General features: G+C 44.0%; 1 protein-coding gene across 4 annotated transcripts in view; it reads right to left on the bottom strand.

The window, feature by feature from the left end:
* Nucleotides 1-3,418: 3,418 nt before the first annotated feature.
* The window catches only part of NHEJ1 (non-homologous end joining factor 1), an 81,067-nt gene continuing 60,120 nt past the window's right edge, over nt 3,419-24,365 (bottom strand). For all 4 annotated transcript variants that reach the window (XM_028150958.2, XM_054723416.1, XM_008145151.3 and 1 more), the window contains exons 6-8: nt 6,805-6,922; nt 5,672-5,790; nt 3,419-5,069 (exon numbers count right to left, since the gene is read on the bottom strand). In XM_028150958.2, coding sequence (XP_028006759.2) covers nt 4,995-5,069; nt 5,672-5,790; nt 6,805-6,922 — 312 coding nt within the window. In that variant the 3' untranslated portion in view covers nt 3,419-4,994. The remainder of the gene's footprint in view (nt 5,070-5,671; nt 5,791-6,804; nt 6,923-24,365) is intronic.

Genomic DNA, 24,365 nt, shown 5'->3' with positions numbered 1-24,365 from the left:
GTTGGTTGAAATTTAACCACAATATTCTTGGTCTCTATTGTTTTGAGTGAGGCCCAATATTTCCACAGCAGGATTATAGGATCTGATTAACCATGTTAGACAACAATGCCGAGCTGGGATGGGCTTCCCCTTCCAGCTGCCAGTATGAAAAAGTAAATACAACACCCAGATTTCAAAAGGGACTCCAAGCAGCCCCGGAGTCCTAGTCCCCAATTCTAACCCTGCTACTGATTTTGGCCCGAGTGAGGGGAGGAAGAGTATGGTACTGCATGCTCTTTTAACTCCTGGCCCTTGGCCCAGTTTTCCCAGGTGAGTCAATGGCTGTGTGCTCCCCACACCCTGGAGTTCTTCCAATGCCTCTTCCGGGTTCCCCCAGGCTAGCCCAGAGCCTCCAGAACCCATGAAACTTAAGTGAGGAGAAGTGAGCATTCATTCAAAGGGAGTGTGGAGAGCACAGCAAAACCTGCTGCCTTCCCAGATAGAGATACTGAGTGCAGGTAGGACTTAACAGGTTGGAAAAGCAATGGAGCCTTTGCTAGAATGCTTTGGAAGTCATGCTACCTAATGACTTCCCATGTGCCATAGTAGAGACATGAGACCCCAGAATTGAGGGGAAGCAGAAAGGACCACCAAAGCAAAGTCTTAGGAGATGAGAAAGTAGTCCTCGAAGTTGTGGGATGAAATAGGGAGGCTAGATGGGCTTGTGATTCCTCAAGTAGAGAGGGATTCCCGCGGGTCCCTCTCCCTCACACATGGACACCTCACACCCTCCCAATTAGGGTTGGATCTTTGGAGGCCCTGTCCCAGAGAACATGAAAAATAGAGCAGTAGGAGCCTTCAACAGGAATACCCAGTAGCAGCTTCCAGGAGGTCTTAGAAAAAACCCTTCCTCCAAAGAGTGGCTCCCTTCTCCTCTGGCATTTCTCTCTGTATCTAAGTGCCTGGCATGATCCATTAAAATTTTGTGAGCCTGAAGGTTTACTGATGTCGGTACCAGGGACTAGGAACCAAGGGCCTTGAGCTCTGAGTATGGTGGCTTCCGTGTAGTGTGTCACTTACTCCTTTTGAACAGTTTTTTAGGAAAATTCGAAGATTAGAGAAGCATCTCCTAATTGTATCAAAACCCAGTTTAAAAAAAAAAAGCTAGGAGAAAATGGGGGACACAATAATTGGAGAGAAGAAAATGCACTGGTGACAATGTCAAGAACAAGATTGAATCAGGACCAGAAAAGGCACGACCTTTTATTCCTGCTCCTTCTGCCATCTTCCTATGGACACATGGACTCCTGCTTATCTCCAGAGGACCAGCGAGGAGAAGGATATAAGGGCTTCGGAAAATGGGAGGTTTATAATGAATAAAAAGGCAAGAAAAGGTAGTTCAGATGTACCACAGGATAAAATTAAGAAGCAGCAGGGCTACGTATGCAGGAGACTTGAGTATCTCACTGTGGGGACCTGCATTAGATGCGTGGGAGGCTCTAGATCTGACAGGGAGAGAGATTCCAGGTCCAGAGCCAAGGAGCACCAATTTCACTCTTTGCCACCTTACACCCTAAGAACTCCAGGGCGAGCCTCAGGGTTCAGTGGGAAGACAGAAACTAGGAGCTCCTTCCTACCTTCTCAATAATGTCACTATCCTTTGGAAACACTCCTTGATCTGGGAGACTGGCTGCCTGTCACGGGAGGGAAGAGAATGACCCCAGTGGGATTTTCCAGGACCCAGCTTGGGCTCTGCCTTCAAGGACTGCTGGGAGAGCCCTCTGTGAGGCCTGAGTAAAGGAGGTGCTGCCCAGCTGGAGTGCTAAGGGGTGAAGATTTCTCTTCCAGCAAAGAGCGGGCCAGTCCTAGCTGACTGTGGGGGAGGGGTGAGCCGGCCAGCCAGGCCAAGTAGGCCTTGCAGCCTAGGTGGCGCTATTTCTCTACTTTTTAGGTCAAGTTCCTGCAGGAACTTCCTCGAGGTCTCTAGTCCTGCTCCTGGTTTGCTGGCTGGCTCGTGTAAACCACCTTATATTATTTTTTTTTCTAAAAATACTCCAAAGCAATTGAAAGAGTCCCTTCTCCCACCAGCCAGCCCTGGCCCCAGCCCCGGCCCCGGGGAGCGGGCGGGTAGGCGGGGAGGTGGGCCACTGCTTTATTAAACACAGGGAAAACTAATATTTACGGAATAAAATTTATGGAGCAGCCACGAGAATTCGACCCTTTTATGTGCATGTGGAGTGGGGGTTGGGCCAGGCTGGGGGCCTTGGGGAGGGGCCCAAGCCAGGGGGCAGGGCTGGAATACAGCCTGGTTAGGCCAATTTGTCAAGGCAGGGATTTCCCTGGAGTTGCCCTGGGACGAAATATTCTCAACCACCACCCCTAGGTTTTGGGGGTAAGAGGTTCAGGGCAAGAATGCCTGAGGCAGGGCCTCTAGAAACAATGTTTATAGGAGGTTGTGTTTGGGCAATATCCCCTTGGAGACAGCAACCTTTGGGGGATACAGTGGGCAGTGGACAGAGAGGTGATTAGGCATATTCTTACTTAACCTTTTTAAAAAAAGTACACATTCTTTTGAGAACATGAAACAAAGTTATGCTTCTAGGATTTTACTTATAATTTGGGGGGACTCACAAACCCCAGAACCCCCTGTGATGAAAAAGGCCTACTCTGGAGACTGTGCTCTTAAGGTAGAGGGGTTATCCAGGTGAAGAACCCGTATTTTCTCCCAGCTTGCTGGGGAAGTCTTTCCATTTTCCATGTGGTCTCATATCTTGTAGATCCTTGAATCTGGTTACCTAAATTATGCCAAAAAGAAACTAAAGAACAAAGTGAGGCATCTATCGATTGATTTCACTTGGTTCCCAATGATTTCACTTCAATGACAGTCACGACTGGGTACACCCTACGACACTGGTCTGGAGGTAAAGAAAGTTAACAGCAGCAACTGGGATGAGCTCTGTTGACGCTCTCTGACTCTACCAGCAGGTAAGGAAGGACATGGAGGTAAGTTCCGGAGTCTTTAAAGTTTCCTGCCTTACTCTATGAAGTATATTTCTCAGGTGAGTAGCATCAGGAATATATTCATTTTATGATGAGAAATTATTTTCCTCTGGAATGACCAGAGAGGTCAACTAATCAAACATAAATTCATATGACTGATACAAGAGTTGAGGGAGGGCTGAAACCGGTTTGGCTCAGTGGATAGAGCATCTGTCTGTGGACTGAAGGGTCCCAGGTTCGATTCCAGTCAAGGGCATGTACATTGGTTGCGGGCACATCCCCAGTAGGTCGATGTTTCTCTCTCATCGATGTTTCTAGCTCTCTGTCCCTCTCCCTTCCTCTCTGTGGAAAATCAATAAAATATATTTAGAAAAAAATAAATAAATAAAATAAAATAAAATAAAGTTTCCTGCCTTGAAGAGCAATGAGGACTAGAACATCCTATTGAAAGTAGGCAGGGCCATTGAAGGATGTCACCGTGGAAGATAGGAAAGAAGAATCTGACATCCTCCCTGGAAAATGTTTTCAGTAATGTATAGAATGAGGAACTCAGCTGTCTGGGTTCAAATTCTTACTTATTAGTTGTGTGACCTTTGATAAGCCACTTAATCTCTTCAAGACTCCATCTCCTAGTGGGTTAGCAGTATCTTCCCCATCTGATGCTGTGAGGAATCAATGTCAGGCACTTATTAACCTGGTATACATTAACTGCTCAATAAATGTTATTGTTGTTTTCTTTATAATCATTATTTTATTATTGCTTGGATTGCCCACTCTCCCAGAACTTGACATAAGGACAGAAACACCAATCCCAGAGAGAATATGAGGGCGAGGAGGCATTTGACCACCATATGTAAATAAATCAGAAAAGGCCTCTGTGGATTCTGCCCCTGACCCCTTCCTCTACCCTACAGATCCCAGTTAACATCTGAGTTCTACTTTCCTTCCTGTCTCTCCAAGGTAGAGTTTCAGATGGTTTACCTATATAGGAAAACCTAGCAGAGAGGAACAAGGGATTTTGCCAATCTGGTCTGCTACATTGTCCAGATCTGTCCAGAGTTGACTTTCTATCTAAGATTCTGCCTATCTCATACGGCCTTTATGTTTTTTCTTACTAAGCACTATTCATTCTATAAGTCAATTATGTTGTCCCAGAGAACTCCTGTGGCTATTTCCTGTTCCCTGTCATCCTATCTTTCCTAGTTCTTCTAGTTACTTTGTTATTTGAAGTGGAGCAAAGGATGGGAAGGTAAAATTTTTTTTTCTCCCATTCCAGTGGGAAACTACCTTGGCCCTACTGTAGTTTAACCTGTTGTCTATGCCTTGGAAACAGACAAAAAACCACCACCACATCAATTAGGCAAAGGAGAGCATAAGCCATCTGCTCTGTCTTGTGCCCACCAGGGAGACAGTTCTCAAGATCAAAGTTCCCACATGCAGGCTTAGCACAAGCCATAGTAGAGAAGCACATGAGGAACCAAATGATTGGGCTGAGGCCCTAGACTTTATCAAGAGACAACAATGGAGTGGAATCCAATAACGTGAAGTGGGTAATGTGTTCCGAAGAATAAGTCCTCTCAAAAGCAGGGGAGTGTGAGTGCTTTTTGTTCCATGCTAAAGAGAGAAGAGGGTCTCTGAGGAGCACCTGGAATTGGCTAGGGACTCTTGAGAAAGGTAGGCAAGGCTTCCTAAGCATGTTGTGCCTTTTTTTGCTGACTTGTTCTATACACCTAAAGTCCATGGTAGGGTCATGGGTCTAGAGAGCCTCCACCAAAAGAGAGGAAGGTATGGGATTCCCAGAGACTGGCTTCCACTGGGACAGGCCAATGCCCAGTGGGTGGAGCCAAGATTCCCTCAGTTAATAGCACTCATTCAGGTGGCCTGTGAATATGAATTTCAGTGATCCAGCCTCTGAGGACATAACTGTGTCAGAGATCCTGTTGCCCCAGAAGCTCCTTTCGAGGTGGCACCAGTAACTGTTCTCCGGGTCCATCCTCAGCAGTTGAGACAGTGGCTTAACTGAAGAGACCCCTTAGCTTCTTCCGCTTGACCTTGGACAGCTGAGGTCTCTTCACAGGGCCTGAAGTACCCTAGAGAAAAAAGCAACCTAAATTAATAGGGGTTTTGAACAGTTAGGAAAGGACCTTTCCTCCTCCTACGGCTCTGGTTAGGATGAGGCCTTCTTGGTGGTTGACACAGTGTTTTGAAGTCTATGTGATAAAAGACCCTAGGCAGGATGCCCAGCCGGCCAGGCTCAGTGGTTGAGGGTCGACCTATGAACCAGGAGGTCACGGTTCGATTCCCAGTCAGGGCGCACGCCTGGGTTATGGGCTCAATCCCCAGTATGGGGCATGCAGGAGGCAGCCGATCAATGATTCTCTCTCATCATTGATGTTTCCTCTCTGAAATCAATAAAAAAAAAATATATATATTTTTAAAAGATCATATGCAGGAGGTGCATATATCCCTTCTCCTCCAGGGAATAACCGCACAGACCATCACTGGAAGTGGCTAAGATAGTAAAGAAGTCAAGGTCCATCCAGAAAGCCACAGTTTGGAAGCCTGGTGACAAATATCCCCCAATATTATTAAAGCAGCATCAACTAGGTGGCAATTCTAGGGACCACAGACTTAGAGGCTATGGACTTCTCCAATGCTTAGAATGCCATCCAGGAAGCTGCTCAGGACTCACTGTGGGCTCTCTGTCAGGCACTGGGAGAGATGGTGCTGAGGAAACTGGCTCTTCTGGCTGGTTCAGAAGTTGGTTATCAGTTCCTTGTGCAGAGGCACTACTTGAGGTCTGAGGAGCTCCTAAACTCAGAAAGATAAAGGAAGATATCAGAATTTACCAGGCATTTTGACAAAGGCCAGGGTTGGTATCTATAATAATAAAAGGGTAATATGCTAATTAGACCAGACATCCAATCAACCTCCTGGACATCATTCCGGACATCCTGTCCTTCCAGACGAAGCCACAGCAGCAGGAGCCAAGGCAGAGGCAGTTAGGGGTGATCAGGCAGAGGCAGTTAGGGGCGATCAGGCAGGCAGGCAGAGGTGATCAGGCAGGCAGGCAGGCAAGCAGTTAGGGGCGATCAGGCAGGCAGGCAGGGGTGATCAGGCAGGCAGGCAAGTGGTTAGGGGAGATCAGGCATGCAGGCAGGCGAGCAGTTAGGAGCCAGCAGTCCCAGTTTGCGGGAGGGATGTCCAACTGCCGGTTTAGGCCCGATTTTGCAGGGATCCCCACAGGATTGGGCCTAAACTGGCAGTCAGACATTCCCCAAGGGGTTCTGAATTGCGAGAGGGTGCAGGCCAGGCTGAGGGACCCCCTCCCCGTGCATGAATTTCATGCACCTGGCCTCTAGTTAATATATAAACAGACAGAAGTAGCCACACATGCAACTTCCAGCTGACTTTCCAAAAGCCCTGTTTCTACTCTGAAGAGTCCCCAGGCCCACTTTCACCAGATAGAAAAAGAGCTTCCTTGACTCAAAATAGCCAACTGTTCTACACATTTCCTATCAGTCTCAGGCATGGAGATTCATCTTTCTCCTGGTTCTCTTACTAATTCTCCTAAGCACCTAGATCAGTTTAATAGAACTTTCTGCAGTGATAGAAATGGTCTGTATCTCCGCTGTCCAACTTGTAGCCTCTAGCGGCTGCTGAGCACTTGAAATGTGGCTGGAGCAAGTGAGGAAATAACATTTTCATTTTATTTAAGTTTTATTAATCTAAACTTAGTCACCAGTAGCTACCACAGACCTAGACTGTACAAACCTAGACCCTAACTTTAACCCCAGGAGACCAAGTTCCTCTGGAGCTACTCACCAGCGTCCTGATGCTTCTGTCTCACTTGGACCTCTTGTCTGGTGACTGCCATATACAGATTTTGTAGATTCGTGACAAAGGGTCTCCCATCACCAACACTGCATGCCTCTGGTAGTTTCTATAGCGGAGAGGAGATGCTGTCATTGATTACACTGTATCTAGAGAAAAGGGACTTGATATTCCACTGGCATCAACCCCAAAAGAATTTACATAAACAAGTCAGATCCATATCTGAGGGCACCCATATCCAAGCCTGATGGGACCAATACATAGGACTCTTGGGTAATCTTCTTCTCTGAAAGGCAATTTCCAAATGTATATCTTTCTTTCCCCCAATATTTAGATCTATTACATTTTCCCATTAATACCCCATAAGTCTCTAGGCTCTTTCTTCTAAAGGGATGATCTTTAGAGGACTGCTTTAGGAAATCGCTGTCCCTAAATTATCCCTGAGCTGCACAGATTACTATTTTAATTAAGTTCACTCCTAAACCTCCATACTAGAGAGAAAAATGATGAGAGATGGGATCCAGGATAGGGAAGTGAGAGCATTAGGGGAATGGCAGACTGAGGGACAAGAAAAAATTATGGAGTCATGATGTTCCATCAGAGGCGATGGGAGAAATACAGTTTATAAAGCTTTGGAGGCTAAACCGACATATTATATTCCTACTGTAATCCCACTGTGCTTTGTCATAACCCATGAACTCACATGACAGATATTGCCCCCAAGGGGGTGAAAATTGGTTCTTGAGGGGTGAAAACAATCTTACTCTTTAAAGTATAAAGCACAGATACGTATAAACATAAACAGAATTTTGGTATCCTTTTGATATTTAAGATTTCCTTGAGGGGTGTGATTAGGGGAAAATGTCTTAAAAGGTTCCTTAGGGAGGTGATAATGAAAAAAAAGTTGAGAAACCTTGTTAAAATCACATTATATTTGTTTCCTTCAATAAAGAATGAACTATGGATTTATATCCACAGCAAAATGCTTTCCCTAGTTTGACTTTCATATAGTCTGAACTGAAGTGAAATAATGCTGAAGACTGAAGAAAGTGCAATAAAAACGAGATGAAAGAGTATGGTATCCGGTGTTCCCAAACCTGGCTGCACTTAAGCAACTTGGAAATGGCCCAGAACTACTTCATCTATCCCTATGCATGCAAATTGTTATGGTTCCCAGCCAAGTTAGCAGGTCTCCAAGGAAGCCATGCCAGCAGCTCATATGGGAACCAACCCAAGAATCCTGGATTGGCCCATATCTCTTGTCAAGGGCACTTTCTCTGGGCTATAAGGGCATTCATTTCTGAAAATGCACTGTGGGAGAAAGATGGAAGAGTTCGCAGAAGCAGTGAAGTAACTGTGAACCATAGTCAAGACTATACAGTTGTCTTATGGTGGCAGCTGAAGAACTTGCTGATCCCAGGAAATGTAACATACATTTCTACTCTAACCCGATTCCCACCAGAAAGATTATACCAGTCTTGGACTTTCACCGAAAGCCACAGACAATGAATCAGAAGCCATGAGTGCAAACTTTACTCCAGCCAGTCATCACAGTAGGAGTAAAACAGCTGTCTTCTGCATCATTATCAGAGGAAAAAACTGAAGCAGGGAAGGCCAACTATCAAGCCACACACCTCCACCTCACCTGACTCTCCTTCCAGGTTCAGCTCTCCAATCCCCAAGCCACTTCCTCCCCCAGAAGGTCCTCTACTCCACAGCCAGAGAGCCCTCCCTTCTACCTCATGTCTCTAGGATTTCCCTTCATTTTGCTCAAGAGATGTGGCCTCTCTGCGTCATCCATACACAGCTTGGCTGGCACTGTACTGTTTGTACAAATGGCCTAGGTAGAATCCGGCAGCCAGGGTCATCTCCTCCTGCCCTTTCTATGGAACTAAACAGACTCATCCATTTTCCCGGGTGGTCTGTAGCCAGCTCATGTATTTAGTCTCAGAATGAAGTGCCAGGACTGAGAGGCCACTAATGCCAGCGCCGTCCTGGACCTGAGTCCAAATCTAGAACCTATATGTTAGCCCTCCCTCTATCCTTCCCCTTCTCAGAGAGATCTGGTGCTACAGTTGCTGCCAAAGGACCAGGAAATGAATATTTGTCCGTTTGCTGATATTTGCTCTGTGCTAGACACTGTTCTAGACCATTTTGTCTTATTCACTGCTATTTCCTTGGCACCTAGAACAACCTGGCCCATAGTAGGGGAGCAATAACTATGTGTGCATAAATGAACATGGTCGGCAATAGTATGTCCCATTTCCCCAAGGAAGCCACAGCTATTAAGTGATGGGACAGAGTTAGAATCCAAACAGTCTGACTTCAGGGCCCATAAATATAATGACTACTCTACTCACTTCTCTGAATAGCAGAATTTTCATTAAAAGGGAAATGTAGCCCACTGGCATGGCTCAGTGGTTAATTGTTGACCTGTGAACCAGAGGTCATGATTTAATTCCTGGTCAGGGCATATGCCCGGGGTTGTGGGCTAGATCCCCAGTAGGGAGCATGCAGGAGGCAGCCAATCAATGATTCTCTCTTATCATTGATGTTTCTATCTCTCTCTCCCTCTCTCTTCCCCTCTTAAATCAATAATAAAATAAAATAAAACATATTTTTAAAAAAGGGAAATATAGCCTTTCCCAGGATCACAACCCTCAATCCCTCACATCACAGATCATCTGCTTATATATTCCACCGAGCCCAGGAACAAGCTTCCTCTGGTGACGAGAAAAAAAGTGAACACATAAAAAAAGACAGCTAGCTCTCCCTGGAAGCCGCAGGAACTGAAAAGCCATAACCTTAATCTTTCTCTAGCCATTCCCTGTCATCACTGATTCCTTGGGCAGCGTCTGCAGAATGTGCTACGGGAGAGAGGTGTAGAGGCCTGAGTCTGGGAAGGAGAAACTTAAGCTCCTTGCCCAGGACAATGGCAGGGGCGAGCCGGGGCGGGTGGCAGAGATCAAAGGGAGAATGCTGGAGTCAGGACTAAGAAAAGCAAATAGCAATGCCCCTGCTCTAAGTATGACTGAGCCAGGAGCAAGGTGTACCAGCCACAAAGCGGGTCACTGCCCAGGATGGGGAGGGGAAGAATATTGTGTAACATGTTCTACTGTATAATGTGTTCATCTGATTAACCAGAATCAATGCTACTCGGCAAAGGTGAGACTCCACCATGTGCCAAGCCCTGCAGGACTGAGGGCGGGGAAATGGACGCATCAGTCCTCCCCTCCTCAGAACAGGAGTGAGTCAGAGTCCCTGCCTTGAAGGGAGATACATTTTTTTCAAGTGTTATGCTATAACAGAATTATAAACAACGGGTAATAGGAACCAGAGAAGAAGGGGACAAATCTTGACTGAGAGTCCTCAGAAAGCTTCAGAGGTGGGGACATCAAGGTCAGCCTTGCTAGGTTAGACTGTGAACGTGCTAGAAGTTTCTGAGGCACAAAGGTGTGAAAACACAGGCTATACAGATGTATCTCAGGGGAAATGAGACCAAGAGGCTAATTCATATCCACCAGATTGCAAAGGACTTTGCATTCTGAAGTAAGGATGTGCCTGTGGGAATTTCCTTTTGTTTCTCTACAATATAACTGCCTGCCACAGCTTCCTTGGCTCCAAACTGATACAACGATGAGGAATCAGAAGCTTCCTCTAGGTTCCCCTTTTTAGTCTTTCCACTACATCTATGTGACCTCTTTTCATACTTTATTCACCAAATATTTACTGACCACCTACAGTATTCAGGATGATTTAGATGATGTGAATATAGTACACTGAACAACAGAAACTTAAAAAAAAAACCTGGGAGAAACCAAGATGGCAGCATAGATAAACACCTGAACTTGCTGTGTCGCACAACCACTTCAAAACTACAACTAAAAGACAAAACGGACATCATCCAGAACCACAGGAAGGCTGGCTGAGTGGAAATTCTACAACTAGAAGGAAAGAGAAAAGCACACTGAGACTCAGAGGAGCTGCGGAAGTAAAGTGCAGAGGTACAGAGGCGCTCGAGAGCAGAAAGGGCTGGCAACTGAGGACACGGCTGGCTTTTTCAATCGGGAGGGAGACATAAGCTCCTGACTGCTCTGAACTCCAGTTCCAGGCGAGACTCTGGGGACCCAGAGTCATACGGGGAGAAACTGGACTGTCTGGCATCGGGTGGAACTCGAGGGCGACTTTCTCTCAGAGGTGCTTGCAGCAATTACTGAGGGACACTGAGACCTGGGGGCCTCTTAGGGCAGGGCTGATGGGAAGCCATTGCTGTTTGCTCTGCCCTGAGACCCCGCCCCACCCAAGCTGTGCGCAGAGGCTTTTGCATATGAATGGCCTGGTCCTTTGAAATCTAAAATTACCTAACAAACTGCAGCTAAGACAGAGAGTCCCAGAACATCCAAAAGAAGGCCCAAGGCCCCACAGCAGCTTGCATTGATTTACAGCTGGGCCCCATCTGGGCACCTCCAAAACCCAAACAAAGAAGAGGAATCTGCAGATCTCTCCGTAGCTCCTACTGGGTGGCCTCAGGCAGAGGCTAAATTAGCACCTCGTTGGAGATCCAAGAGCCAGTGTACCCAGTGGTCAGAGTGGGATAATCCAGATTACAACTCCTCAGATCCATAAGGGACACACTCAGGGGGCAGACTCAGTGAGCACCAAAGACCCACTGAAGCAAGTCTTGCCCCATAAGGGTGTCTCCAGCACAAAAGTTCTCCCATCATAGACACAGCTGATCCTCACAGCCAGCTGGCCTGAAGGTCAATTCCTCCCAGTGATACCAACAACAATCAAGGCTTAACTTCAACAAGACTGTGCACACAGCCCACAAAGGGATGAACCTCAGGTAACTGGGGAGGCTGAGCCACTGGGCCCTATAGGACACCTAGCACACAAAGCCACTCTATCAACACAGGGAAGCAGCCAAAATGCAGAGACAAAGAAACAGGTCACAAATGAAAGAAATAGAGGATATAGAGTTCAAAACCACGGTTATAAGGTTTTTCAAGACTTTTCTAGAAACCGCCAATAAATTTAGTGAGACCCTCGAGGATATGAAAAAGGACCAACTAGAAATTAAGCATACACTGACTGAAATAAAAAATAATATACAGAGATCCAACAGCAGACTAGAGGATCGCAAGAATCAAGTCAAAGATTGGAAATACAAAGAAGCAAAAAACACCCAACTGGAAAAGCAAAAAGAAAAAAGAATCCAAAAATATGAAGATATTGTAAGGAGCCTCTGGGACAACTTCAAGCGTACCAACATCTGAATTATGGGGGTGCCAGAAGAAGAGAGAGAGCAAGATACTGAAAACCTATTTGAAGAAATAATGACCGAAAACTTCCCCCACCTGGTGAAAGAAATAGACCTACAAGTCCAGGAAGTGCAGAGAACCCCAAACAAAAGGAATCCAAAGAGGACCACACCAAGACACATCATAATTAAAATGCCAAGAGCAAAAGACAAAGAGAGAATATTAAAAGCAGCAAGAGAAAAACAGTTAGTTACCTACAAGGGAGCACCTACACGATTGTCAGCTGATTTCTCAACAGAAACTATGCAGGCCAGATGGGAGTGGCAAGAAATATTCAAAGTGATGAATAGCAAGAACCTACAACCAAGATTACTCTACCCAGCAAAGCTATCATTCAGAATTGAAGGTCAGATAAAGAGCTTCACAGATAAGAAAAAGCTAAAGGGAGTTCATCACCGCCAAACCAGTATTATATGAAATGCTGAAAGGTATTCTTTAAGAAGAGGAAGAAGAAGAAAAAGGTAAAGATAAAAATTATGAACAAAAAATACATATCTATCAACAAGTGAATCTAAAAATCAAGTGAATAAAAACTCTGATGAACAGAATAAATTGGTGAATATCATAGAATCAGGGGCATAGAAAGGGAGTGGACTGACAATCCTCGGGGGGGGAAAGGGATGTGGGGGGTGTGGGAAGAGACTGGACAAAAATCATACACCTATGGATGAGGACAGTGGGGGAGGGAGGTAAGGGCATGGGGTGGAGTGGGAACTAGGTAGAGGGGAGCTATGGGAGGAAAAAAAGAGGAACAACTCTAAAAATCTGAACAATAAAGATTTATTTTAAAAAAAAAAACACCTCCCCTCTTGAAGTGTACATTCTAGAGAGGGGAGATCAAGATGGTGATAGCACCATGGAGAAAAGTAAATCTGCACAAGCATAATGGTACAGGGGCAGGATTGTGTTGCAACTTTATGTAAATAGAGGTCAAAGAAGGCCTCACTGAGAAAGTGACATTTTTTAAAAATTTATTTAACTATAGTTTGCATTCAACCTTATTTTGTGCCAGTTTCAGGTGTACAGGTGACATTTTAAAAAGACCTAAGTGGAAGTGAGAGTATAATCCACATATCTGGGTCAAGTGACCAGGCTCCCAGTTTGCCTGGGTCCATTCCAGTTTATGCTTACTGTTTGTTAATAGAGCTCCCTTTTTCTCTTGTAAGTGTCCCAACTTGGACAATAAATTAGATGGCCACACTATATCAGAGCATGGCAGGTATCCATGTGTATCTGTATTTATTTAAAACCAGATGCCCAGTGCACGGATTTGTGCACCGGTGGGGTCCCTCAGCCTGGCCTGAGCCCTCTCACAATCCGGGACCCCTCAGGGAATGTTGGAGAGCCAGTGTCGGCCTGATCCCTGCAGGCCAGGCCGAGGGACCCCATCAGTGCATGATTCCATGCATAGGGCCTCTAGTATGCATATAAGGTTTTTGGTTAATCTCTTCCCGCCCTGTCCCCTCCCCACTTCCCTTTGAGATTCATCAGTCTGTTCCATGTTTCCATGCCTGTGGTTTCCCCTCCTGCGTTGAACATCTGCCCCCTGGTGGTCAGTGCACATTACAGCTACCAGCTGGTTGCTTAGGCTTTTATATATAGAGATTGTGAGATAATGAAATCTATCAGCTTTTTTCCCCTATAAGATGGGAAGCCATTAGAGTTCATAAACAAAAGAGTGAAATGATCTGGTTTACAGTTTTTTGTTGTTAATCCTTACATGAGGATACTTTTCCATTGATCTTTAGAGAGAGTGGAAAGGAGAGAGAGAGAGAGAGAGAGAGAGAGAGAGAGAGAGAGAGAGAGAGAGAGAGAGAGAAACATCTATGTGAGAGAGACACATTGACTGGTTGCCTCCTACACATGCCCCGACCATGGGCTGGGCTGGGAATCTACCAGGTAACCTGCAACCGAGGTATGTGCCCTTGACCAGGAATCAAACCTGAAACCCTTTGGTCCAAGGGCAGACACTCAAACCACTGAGCAAAATCAGCCAGGGCTGGCATTTCCATTTTAAAGTAACACACTAAATAAAGACTATTTTGAAAGTAGAAAAACAGGACCTGCAGATACTAGTATGTCATCCAAATAGTTAACACCCAAATGTTTTCTTTTTCTTTTTTTTTCTTTTTATTAATCCTCACTCGAGGATATGTTTTACTGATTTTAGAGAGAGAGAAAACATCGATCTGGGGATTGAAACCAAAAGCTTTCAGTGCCACAGGACAATGCTCCAACCAACTGAGCCACACCAGCCAGGGCACAGCCAAATGGTTTTTGATAGGATGAAAAAAAAAGAGAGATGGTGGTGATGTTCAGATTTTTAAAAGAGAAACGTCTCCCTCTCCCTTCTTCTCACTTCAAATATTTGCACAGCATCTCACTTGGATGAGCTGTTTCTGAGTTTCAGGCAAGATCCAACACCGAGGGGTCCCTCTGTTTTATTCCTCACAGAATACCCCTCTGTTCTCTCAGTTCATTGAGCACAAACCTTGGTGATTTGGGAGAGAACACAGTACCCTAAGTATACAAGGCATGCTGCCCTTGAAGATCGTATGTGAAGTCGACGAGACAGCTGACACTGCTCCTGTGTTTGGTCTGGTTTAGCTTTGTTTGGGTCTGTGCCGCACAAGGCCTACCCTGACCATTCCTCCTGCCGCCACTGACCTCTGCATGCTCTCCCATCCGCCTCTGACTCCTGAGCACCACCCACTCAACGCTGGGCTCGGCTAAGGAAAAACAGGCCTGAACTTAATCTTGTATTTGAAACTTGCAAATTAATTATAGTCTAGTCACCCCTCCACACTTTTAAAACAAGGTGGGAGGATGGGTGAATGCACATATACCTACACTCAAGCATGCATGTATGAATCTAGTCAAATCATTAGTTCACTTGCTTTGTGGCCGCCTACCAAAATGGGTTACCTTTGCTGCTTCACTCTCTCTCTCATGGTGCTGGACATACAATGGAGATAAGATAGGTGCAGAGTTCAAAACAATTTGAGATTAAAGACCAGTTTTGCTTATATTATTTATGTTTTTGTAGTTCCACTCGAGACCTACTTAGCGCCCTGAACTATACAGTCAGAAGAGAGGAAAGGTGGGGAGAAAAACAACATAGAGAGGTCCAAATGAAACGCTTGGATGGTATTGGTAAGATTGACATTTTGGAATGCGTTTGAGGTACTAGGCACTAGGCTAAGCATTTAATGCATTATCCCAATTGATCTCCACAGTAACCCTATCAGTTAGACACTAAAATCATTCTCATTTTGTATATGAGAAAACAAAGGCTCAGAGAGGTTAAGTAACTTGGCCAAGCCCACAGCTAAAAAGTGGCAGAATGGGAGGGTGGAGACCCAGGAAGCTGAGTTCCAGCACATACACTGAACCATTCACTCTGATGCCTTTTAGAATCACCCAATGAGACCCCCATTTCTCCCTCCCACCCACCCCAGAAGAAGGCTGGTCCCTGTTCTGAGGTCGAGTCCTACTAGATGCTAGCTCTCACCTTCTTCCTTAAATCTCCAAATAGCGCAAGAGGCTGAAGAGGGAAAAGACACAATGCCCTCCAGAGAAGGAAAGCTGACTTAACCCCTTGAATATCCTCCAATGGCACCAGAAAATCAGGAAAATGAATCTCTGGTATGGGGAGGCTCTAGATTCTAAATTGCTTTTAAAACAAGTACAGCCCCTCAAAGCCATAGCAGGAAGGCCCCTCAGCTCTGCCCCAAAAGAAAAATAATGGCAAAGGGAGTGGAAGTGAAGGTGGGGGCAGGGGCCGCTGCTCTCATAAGAGCCCTTTGTGGTGGCTGCCTCTGAAAGGAGGTTTTGCTAGACAAGGTGGAACTTCTCAAGGTGACAAGCAAATGGTACAGCCTAAGCTGTGACCCTTTGCTCACTCCTTAAGCACCCCCTCCCCTTCGGGGGGCCAGAGCCCTAACTGTCCCGAAGCCCCACCCAGGCACAGCACAAACCAGGGCTTTCTAGTCTGGAGAGCGACTGACAGCAGCAAAGGGGCTGGGGGGACAAAAGTGGTTTCCTGGGGGGGACGGATCCTCAGAGGCCCTCAGAAAGTGCAGTAGCAAACTCTCATTCCTTCTTTTCTCTCCCCCCTCCTTCTCCAAGAAGAACAAGCAGTTCCTGTTGGCTCTGGCTCAGGGAGGGGGCTCCAACCAGCCTGGGGTGGGGGGGAGGGGGTAAGTCGGAATGATAGTTTTGCACCTCTCTCAAATCCAGCCATCTCACCATCCTTTTCCCAAATGGAAATGAAGCAATGTGGTCGAACGCAGAAAGAAAAAGGCATCAGATTTAGTAACAAAAAGAAACACACGGCTCCAAGGCAGGCATCTGTCTCTGAGAGCTCGGATCCCTGCCCTGTGCCACGAGCTCAGCACGTAAGTGCCATTTCCTTTTTTCTTTTTCTCTCTTCTGTTTTAGCGGAGTCAGAGGACAGTCAGCTGGGGCTGCAGGGCACAGAGGTGATTTAGAGGACCCAGCAGTATTCTCTGTAGAACATCTACCACCAAAGGGATTCTCTTTCACTCCAGATTACACGCTTGACAGCTGGGAACACAGCCCACTGAGGCTGTGATCTCATGAGTTCCCTGACCCCACTCTGCCTGCTCCCTATAGGATGACACAGTGTCCTCTCCACCCTGCAACATCTTATTCTATAGGGTGATACACCACATCTCACACACACACACACACACACACACTTGTGAGCAAGGCCTGATCTCCATGACCTTAGGTAGGTAAAGATTTCTTAACAGATCATAAAGAAAAAAAATTGATAAATTGGACTACATTAGAATTAGGAACCTCTATCTGAATAGACACATCTACAAAGAGGATATACAGATGGCCAATAGATAAATGAAAAGATGCTCAACATCATAATCATCAGAGAAATGCAAATTAAAACCACAATGAGATATCATCTCACACATGTCAGAATGGCTCTATCATCAATAAATCAACAAAAACAACAAGTATGCTGGTGAGAAATGTGGAAAAAAGGGAACCCTCGTGCACTGATGGTGGGAATGCAGATTGGTGCAGCTACTATGGAGTTGCCTTATGACCCAGTGATTTCACTTCTGGCTATATATCCGAAGAAACCCAAACACTAATTTGAAAGACTATATGCATCCCTATGTTCACTGCAGCATTATTTACAATAGCCAAGATAAGGAAGCAACCCAAGTGCCCATAAATAGACAAGCAGATAAAAAAAAAAAAAAGTGGTGGTACATATATACAATGGAATATTACTCTGCCATAAAAAATGAGATTTTAGCCGAAACCGGTTTGGCTCAGTGGATAGAGCGTCGGCCTGCGGACTCAAGGGTCCCAGGTTCGATTCCGGTCAAGGGCATGTACCTTGGTTGTGGGCACATCCCCAGTAGGGGGTGTGCAAGAGGCAGCTAATGGATGTTTCTCTCTCATCGATGTTTCTAACTCTCTATCCCTCTCTCTTCCTCTCTGTAAAAAAATCAATAAAATATATTTTTAAAAAAAAATTTTTTTTAAATGATATTTTACCATTTGTGACAGCCTGGATGGACCTAGAGGGTATTACGCTAGGTAAAATAAGTCAGTTAGAGAAAGACAAATGCCATATGATTTCACTTATATGTATAATCTAAAGAACAAAAGAAATGAACAAACAAAATTAAAATAGACACATAGATACAGAGAATAGGCTGATGGTTGCCAGAGGGAAGGGGTGTTGGGAGACTGGGTGAAAAAAGTGAAAGGACTTTGGTAGTTACAAAATAGTCACAGGGATGTAAAGTATAGCATATGATCAATATTATTGTAATAACTATGTATGGTACCAAGTGAGTATTGAAAATATCAGGAGGGTCCAGCCAGGGTGGCTCAGTGGTTGAGCGTCAACCCATGAACCAGGAGATCATGGTTTGATTCCTTGCCCAGTAGGGGGGCATGCAGGAGGCAGCTGATCAATGATTCTCTCTCATCATTGATGTTTCTATTTCCCTCTCCCTCTCTAAAATCAATAAATTTTTTTTAAAGAAAATATCAGGAGGGCCTAACCGGTTTGGCTCAGTGGATAGAGTGTCGGCCTGCGGACTGAAGGGTTCCAGGTTCGATTCTAGTCAAGGGCATGTACCTTGGTTGCAGGCACATCCCCAGTGGGGGGTGTGCAGAAGGCAGCTGATCGATGTTTCTCTCTCATTGATGTTTCTAACTCTCTATCCCTCTCCCTTCCTCTCTGTAAAAAAACAATAAAAAATAAATAAAAATAAATAAAATATTAGGAGGAACATTTTGTAAAGTATATGATTTTCTTTTTTGTTAATTCTCACCTGAAGATATTTTTTCCATTGACTTTTAGAGAGAGTGGAAGGGATGGAGGAAGGGAGAGAGAGAGAGAGAGAGAGAGAGAGAAATATCCATGTGAGAGAGACACATCAATTGGTTACCTCCCTCACGTGCCCTGATCCAGCCTGGGGACTGAACCTTAAACCCAGGCATGTGCCCTTGACCAGGTATTGAACTCATGACCCTTCAGTGCACAGGCCAACACTCTAACCACTGAGCACACTGGGCAGGACTAGTATGTGATTTTCTAACCACTATGCTGTTCACCTGAAGCTAATACAAAATAATATTGAATGTAAACCATAATAGAAAAATAAGAAAAAGAAAAGTTCTGGTTTAAAAAAAAGGTGAAAAGAATAAAATTAAGAACCTCTGTTCGTCAAAAGATCAAAAAATGTAAGCTATAGAATGGGAGAAAATATTTGCAATACATGTAACCAACAAAGACTTGTTTCCAGAATATATGAAGAATTTTTAAAAATCAATAAGAAAAAGACAACACAACAGAGAATTAGCAAAGGGCTTGGTCATAGCTAAATAACTAATATTTACATGCAAATGTACAGGGCCTCATTAGTCATTAGGGAAATCAAAACCACAATAATGGCTAAAAGGAAAAAGACAGACAACACAAGTGTTGACAAGGATATGATACAACTAGGACTCTCATAATACTGCCTGTGTGAGTATAAATTGATATAGTCACTTTGGAAATAGCTACTAAATCTAAACATATGCATAACTATGAAACAACCATTCCACTTGTGTATACAGGGTGGGGCAAAAGTAGGTTTACAGTTGTTCATATGCAAAATGCTGTAATAATTAATAAATAATAATACAAGAATAAACTGTGTTTTGCATACTCACAACTGTAAACCTACTTTTGCCCCATCCTGTATATCCAACATAAATGGATAAATTGTGGTACAGTCTTACAATGAAATATTATACAGAAATGAAAATTAGCCCGGCCCATGTGGTTCAGTGGTTGAGTATCAACCCATGCATCAAGAGGTCACCGGTTTGATTCCTGGTGAGGGCACATGCCCAGGTTGCAGGCTCGATCCCCAGTAGGGGGTGTATAGGAGGCAGCCCATAGATGTTGATGTTTCTTTCTCATCCATGTTCTATCTCTCTCTCTCTCCTTCTTCCCCTCTCTTTAAAATCAATAAAAACATATTTTTTTAAAAAAGAAAATTAACAAAATACTGCTTCACACTACATGGATTGATTTCATAAACATTTTGTTGAGTGAAAGAAATCAGACACAAAAAGTATATACCATAAGATTCCATTTATATGAAATTCAAAACAGGCATATTAATCTATCATGCTGCAAGTTAGAAGGGTGGTTACCCTTTGAAGGTGGTAGGTACTGAGTACTGACAATTTTTTAGTTCTTGATTTGAGTGCTGATTACACGGCTATGTTCATTTTGTAATAATTCTTTAAGCTATATGCTTGTGATATGGGCACTTTTCTGTACTAGTATGTACCTTATATTTCAATTAATAAAAGATTATTAATAAAAGGTAGACCATGATAAAAAAACAATTTGGCAGGTCCTCAAAAAGTTATATGTAGAGTTACTATGCTACCCAGCAATTGTACTTCTAGGCATATATACCCAAAAGAATTGAAAGTATATGTTTATACAAACACTTGCACACATGTCCTAGCTAATTTGGCTCAGTGGTTAGAGTGTTGGCCTGAAAACTGAAGGGTCATGGTTTCGATTCCAGGCAAGGGGAAGTACCTTGGTTGCAGGCTCCATCCCTGGTCCCAGTTGAGGCACGTGCAGGAGGCAACCAGTCGATATGTCTCTCTCACATCAATGTTTCTCTTTCTGTCTCTCTCCCTCCCTTTCATTCTCCCTAAAAAATCAATTGGAAAAAATATCCTTGGGTAAGGATTAACAAACACTTGCACACAAATGTTCATAGCAGCATTATTCATAATAACCCCAAAGTGAAAACTACCAAATTGCCCATCATCTGACAAATGGATAAACAAAATATGAGACAGCCAAAAATGGCATATTATTCTGTCATAAAAAGGAATGAAGTACTGCCCGGTGAGTGTGGCTCAATGGTTGAGTATCAACCTATGAACCAGAAGGTCACGGTTCAATTCTGGTCAGGGCACATGCCAAGGTTGCCAGCTCAATCGCCAGTAAGGGACATGCAGGAGGCAGCCAATAAATGATTCTCTCTCATCATTGATATTTCTATCTCTGTCTCCCTCTTTCTTCCTCTCTGAAATCAATAAAAATATATTTTTAAAAAGGAATGAAGTGCTGATACTTGCCTTAATGGATGAACCTTGAAAACATAATGCTAAGAGAAAGAATTCAGACACAAAAGACCACATATTAGATGATTCCATCTGTATGAAATATTTCAAATAGGCAAATCCACATAGAGACAGAAAGTAGGTTAGTGTTTTCCAACAGCTAGGGGAGAAGGGGAATGGAGAATGACTGCATATGGGTACAGGGTTTCTTTTGGGGGTGATGAAAAGGTTCTGAAAGTAGATAGTAGTTATGGTTGCACAACTTGTGAATATTGTAAAACCATTTATTATTGCAAAAACTATTGGACACTTTCGGTGTATACTTTTTGGTAAATGTTATGGTATGTGAATTATTTCTCAATTTTGAAAAAGGATTTAAAAAAGATAAACTCTCTACTCTCCCCCTTTCCTCTGCCTGTTCTCCATTCTGTTCCCTTTTTTCAGAAATAGACTCTCTGGCTCCCAACAGGCCTGGACAACTTTTGAATGACTTAAACACAGTCAGTGGAGCAGACTACTGCCTAGCAACTACGAGTGATGGTAGTTAGCATAGAATGGGGACAGAGCACGAGAGGTAGAGTCACATGGGACTCGTTTTGAAAAAAAGTCCACCGCTTATGTATTTGTCTTTATGATCTTGGCTAAGTTAACTTAATCTCTTTGAACCTCAATTTTCTCTCTGTAAATGAATAAAATAATTCCTTTCAATGAGGCTTGTTGTGAGGATTGTTAAAAGAGATCATGTATGTAACATATTAAGTCCTTTCCCTTGAAAGTTCCAATCAATCTCAGCTACTTGAAGGCAACCAGAAAACACACTTTATTTAAGCAAAACTGCGTAGGCTCTGGAATTGAACTGCTCAAATCCCAAGTCCATTACTTTACCTTACTAAGCTTCAGTTTCTCCAATTGGATAATGGGAATAATAACACCACCTGCACCATAGAGTTAGGATGAGGATTAATTGAGATAATGCATGTAAAGTGTCACTAGACTGCCTGGCACATAGAAAGCACTCAATAAATATTAACTGTTATTATTAATTCAATCATTAAACAAAATTGTTGAGTGGGCCAGATAGCGTGCTGTGTCCTAAGGAGAAGATGGAGTTCACTGCCTTCAAGGAGCTCATAGTCTGGCTAGGGAGTCAGACACATAAACAAATAATTGTTCTTCATGGCCAGGCACACACTGGAGCCTTTGATTCCCAGTCAATAACACTAGGTCTAAGGCATTATAAAACAAAGCTGGATATGTAAGGAACGGTGTGGGGTGGGGGCAGCGGTGAACAGACTAACCATGAATCAACAGTAGACCCTTCTTTTTTTCTATAAATAGCCTACAAAAATCTAGATAAATAGGCATGCAGACTGCCTCCTCAGCATTGCCATGAACTGACCAGGGGCTTAAGGGCATCTCCTATAATACTATCTCCCCCGATCTTCAAGTGCTTGGTTCTTTCTCATCTTTCAGATCTCAGTTTAAATGTCACTTCAGGCCCCTGACCATATCATCTAAAGTGTTTGCTCTTTTATATCACACTATTATTTTCCTTCAAAGTGACTGTCTTTTCAATTATTTATTTGTTTACTTGTTTCCTATCTCCCCCACTAGGCTGCGAGCTCCTAGAGCTCAGGTTCATTTAGCAAATGTTTACCCAAGTATCTACTATGTGCCAGGTTCTGAAGTAGATGCTGGGAATTCCATTTAGGGGTGCAGACATGGCCACTGCCCTCACGGATGTTATGGTATATACTTGCTGCAAAGCTTTGTGGTGGAAGATTATCCCAATCCTGGTGGAGGCCCTTCTTCTGACTAGACCAGGTGGATATGAGCCCCTGGTTGGCAATCTCTCACTGAGTCCAAAAAGCAAATGGCTGAAACTGGGGACTTCTCAGCTCTTCCTTTTGCAGTCCTGGAACCCCATGCTCACAGCCCAGTGAAGTTTAAGCTAAGGCCAGCAGCACAACCTCAGAGCCATTTCTGCAAGTTCTTTCCTTATAAAGCTCTTCATATAGGCATTCTAAGGGCAAGAGCAGCTAGTATCAAGCAAGGGATGTACTGGCTGGGGTGAGGGGGGTGGGCAGCAGGTTGATGAGAGTCTCTCTAAGACCCACAGAGAAGGAATAACTAGACCTGGAAGTGCTGAGCCCACATCCCCTTCCCACGTCAGTGTCCTGAGGTTCTCAGACCATCCATCCTGACTTCACCCCAAAGGGTACTTCCTGCTAAAGCCAGCCTGAGGTCTAGGAATGCTGAATTATTCTCCAGTGAGTATATTCTACTATGAACTCTTAGGATACATCAAAAGGACACTGTTTTCTAGGACTGGAAGATAACAAAAGTCAAAGGATTATTGAAAAAGCTGCTTCAAATTCATTAAATGAACAAGGTTGTGTTTATGTATCTGTGTTGCACACACACACACGCACACACAGAATAAGTCCTTGGTTAATAACAGGAGATAATGTCCTGAAAACAGAATCAGAGGAAAAGTCTCAAGCTACAGAAAAAAAAAATACATTTATTCATTCAAGAGTCACTTACTAGACATCTCTAAGCCAGATTGTTCTAGGTCCAAAGAAATAACTGAATGATTGTGCATTCGGAAAAATATGTTCAGCTCTATGATAGGGGTCTGTGCACAGTCTTCTATGAGAGAACAGCAGAAAGCAGGCAGGACTTTTCATCCTTGTCAGGGATTTCCTGGCCCCACCCCCAAACTCCCTGCTTCTAATCTGCACTGGCAGCAAACAGAAGCAAGACCATGGGGTAGATCTGGAGGGTGGGAATGAGGTCAAGGTATGTCCATTAAATCAGAATAGCATGTTGAGTTGAAAACAGAAGGCAAATCCACAGGAACTAGCCAACTAATAGCCTCAGCCCAAATCACTGCTGCCAGGTCTAGCAGAATTAATGATGGGACCGTAGGAAAGCTGGCAAGGAGAAACAGTGTTATGTGGGAAATGATGTTCTGCAACTAAATCTGTGTGAGAGTGTTCTCGGAAAATGAGATTCTCTGGAAATTCTGCTCAAATTCCGAACTCAGCCCAGCATTAATCTCGGCATTACTCTCCCTTGCCCCTCTCTGAGCAGGTAGGGTCATGTTGTCCTCCTGGTGTAAGGGCTTGCAAATCTTAGATGAATACACTGAGCCCTTCCATAATCAACATGGAAAATACTATAATTTGGAGAAAATGTGTGTGGAAGAGTGGCTCTCCCGAGATCCATGATCCTGAGTAAGGGGAAAGGGAAATATATCTTTTTCATTCAACATCAAAACTTTGCTATTATTCCAATCACTACTATGTTTTCTTACCATACCAATATAATGCTACTTAGTGCCATCAGTATGGCTCTTTCTAACTTCATATTGATATGTCTACACTCTACTTCCTGGGTCCTTTGATGATCAATAGCACATATTTTCTAGATGGATGATACAATTTGACTATGAAAGAAAACTGTTCTCTTTATCAAATAAAAATGAATACAGATAAACTAAGGTGGCCAACTCAGGAAAACTCCCTTCTTTGGAAGTATGTCCTGTTCACCCATAGCCCTCCTTGAAAAGGCAAGATGAGA

The sequence above is a fragment of the Eptesicus fuscus genome, chromosome 11, assembly GCF_027574615.1.
Source record: "Eptesicus fuscus isolate TK198812 chromosome 11, DD_ASM_mEF_20220401, whole genome shotgun sequence".
In the NCBI taxonomy this organism is placed as follows: domain Eukaryota; kingdom Metazoa; phylum Chordata; class Mammalia; order Chiroptera; family Vespertilionidae; genus Eptesicus; species Eptesicus fuscus.
This window is presented reverse-complemented; position numbering and strand designations above follow the sequence as displayed.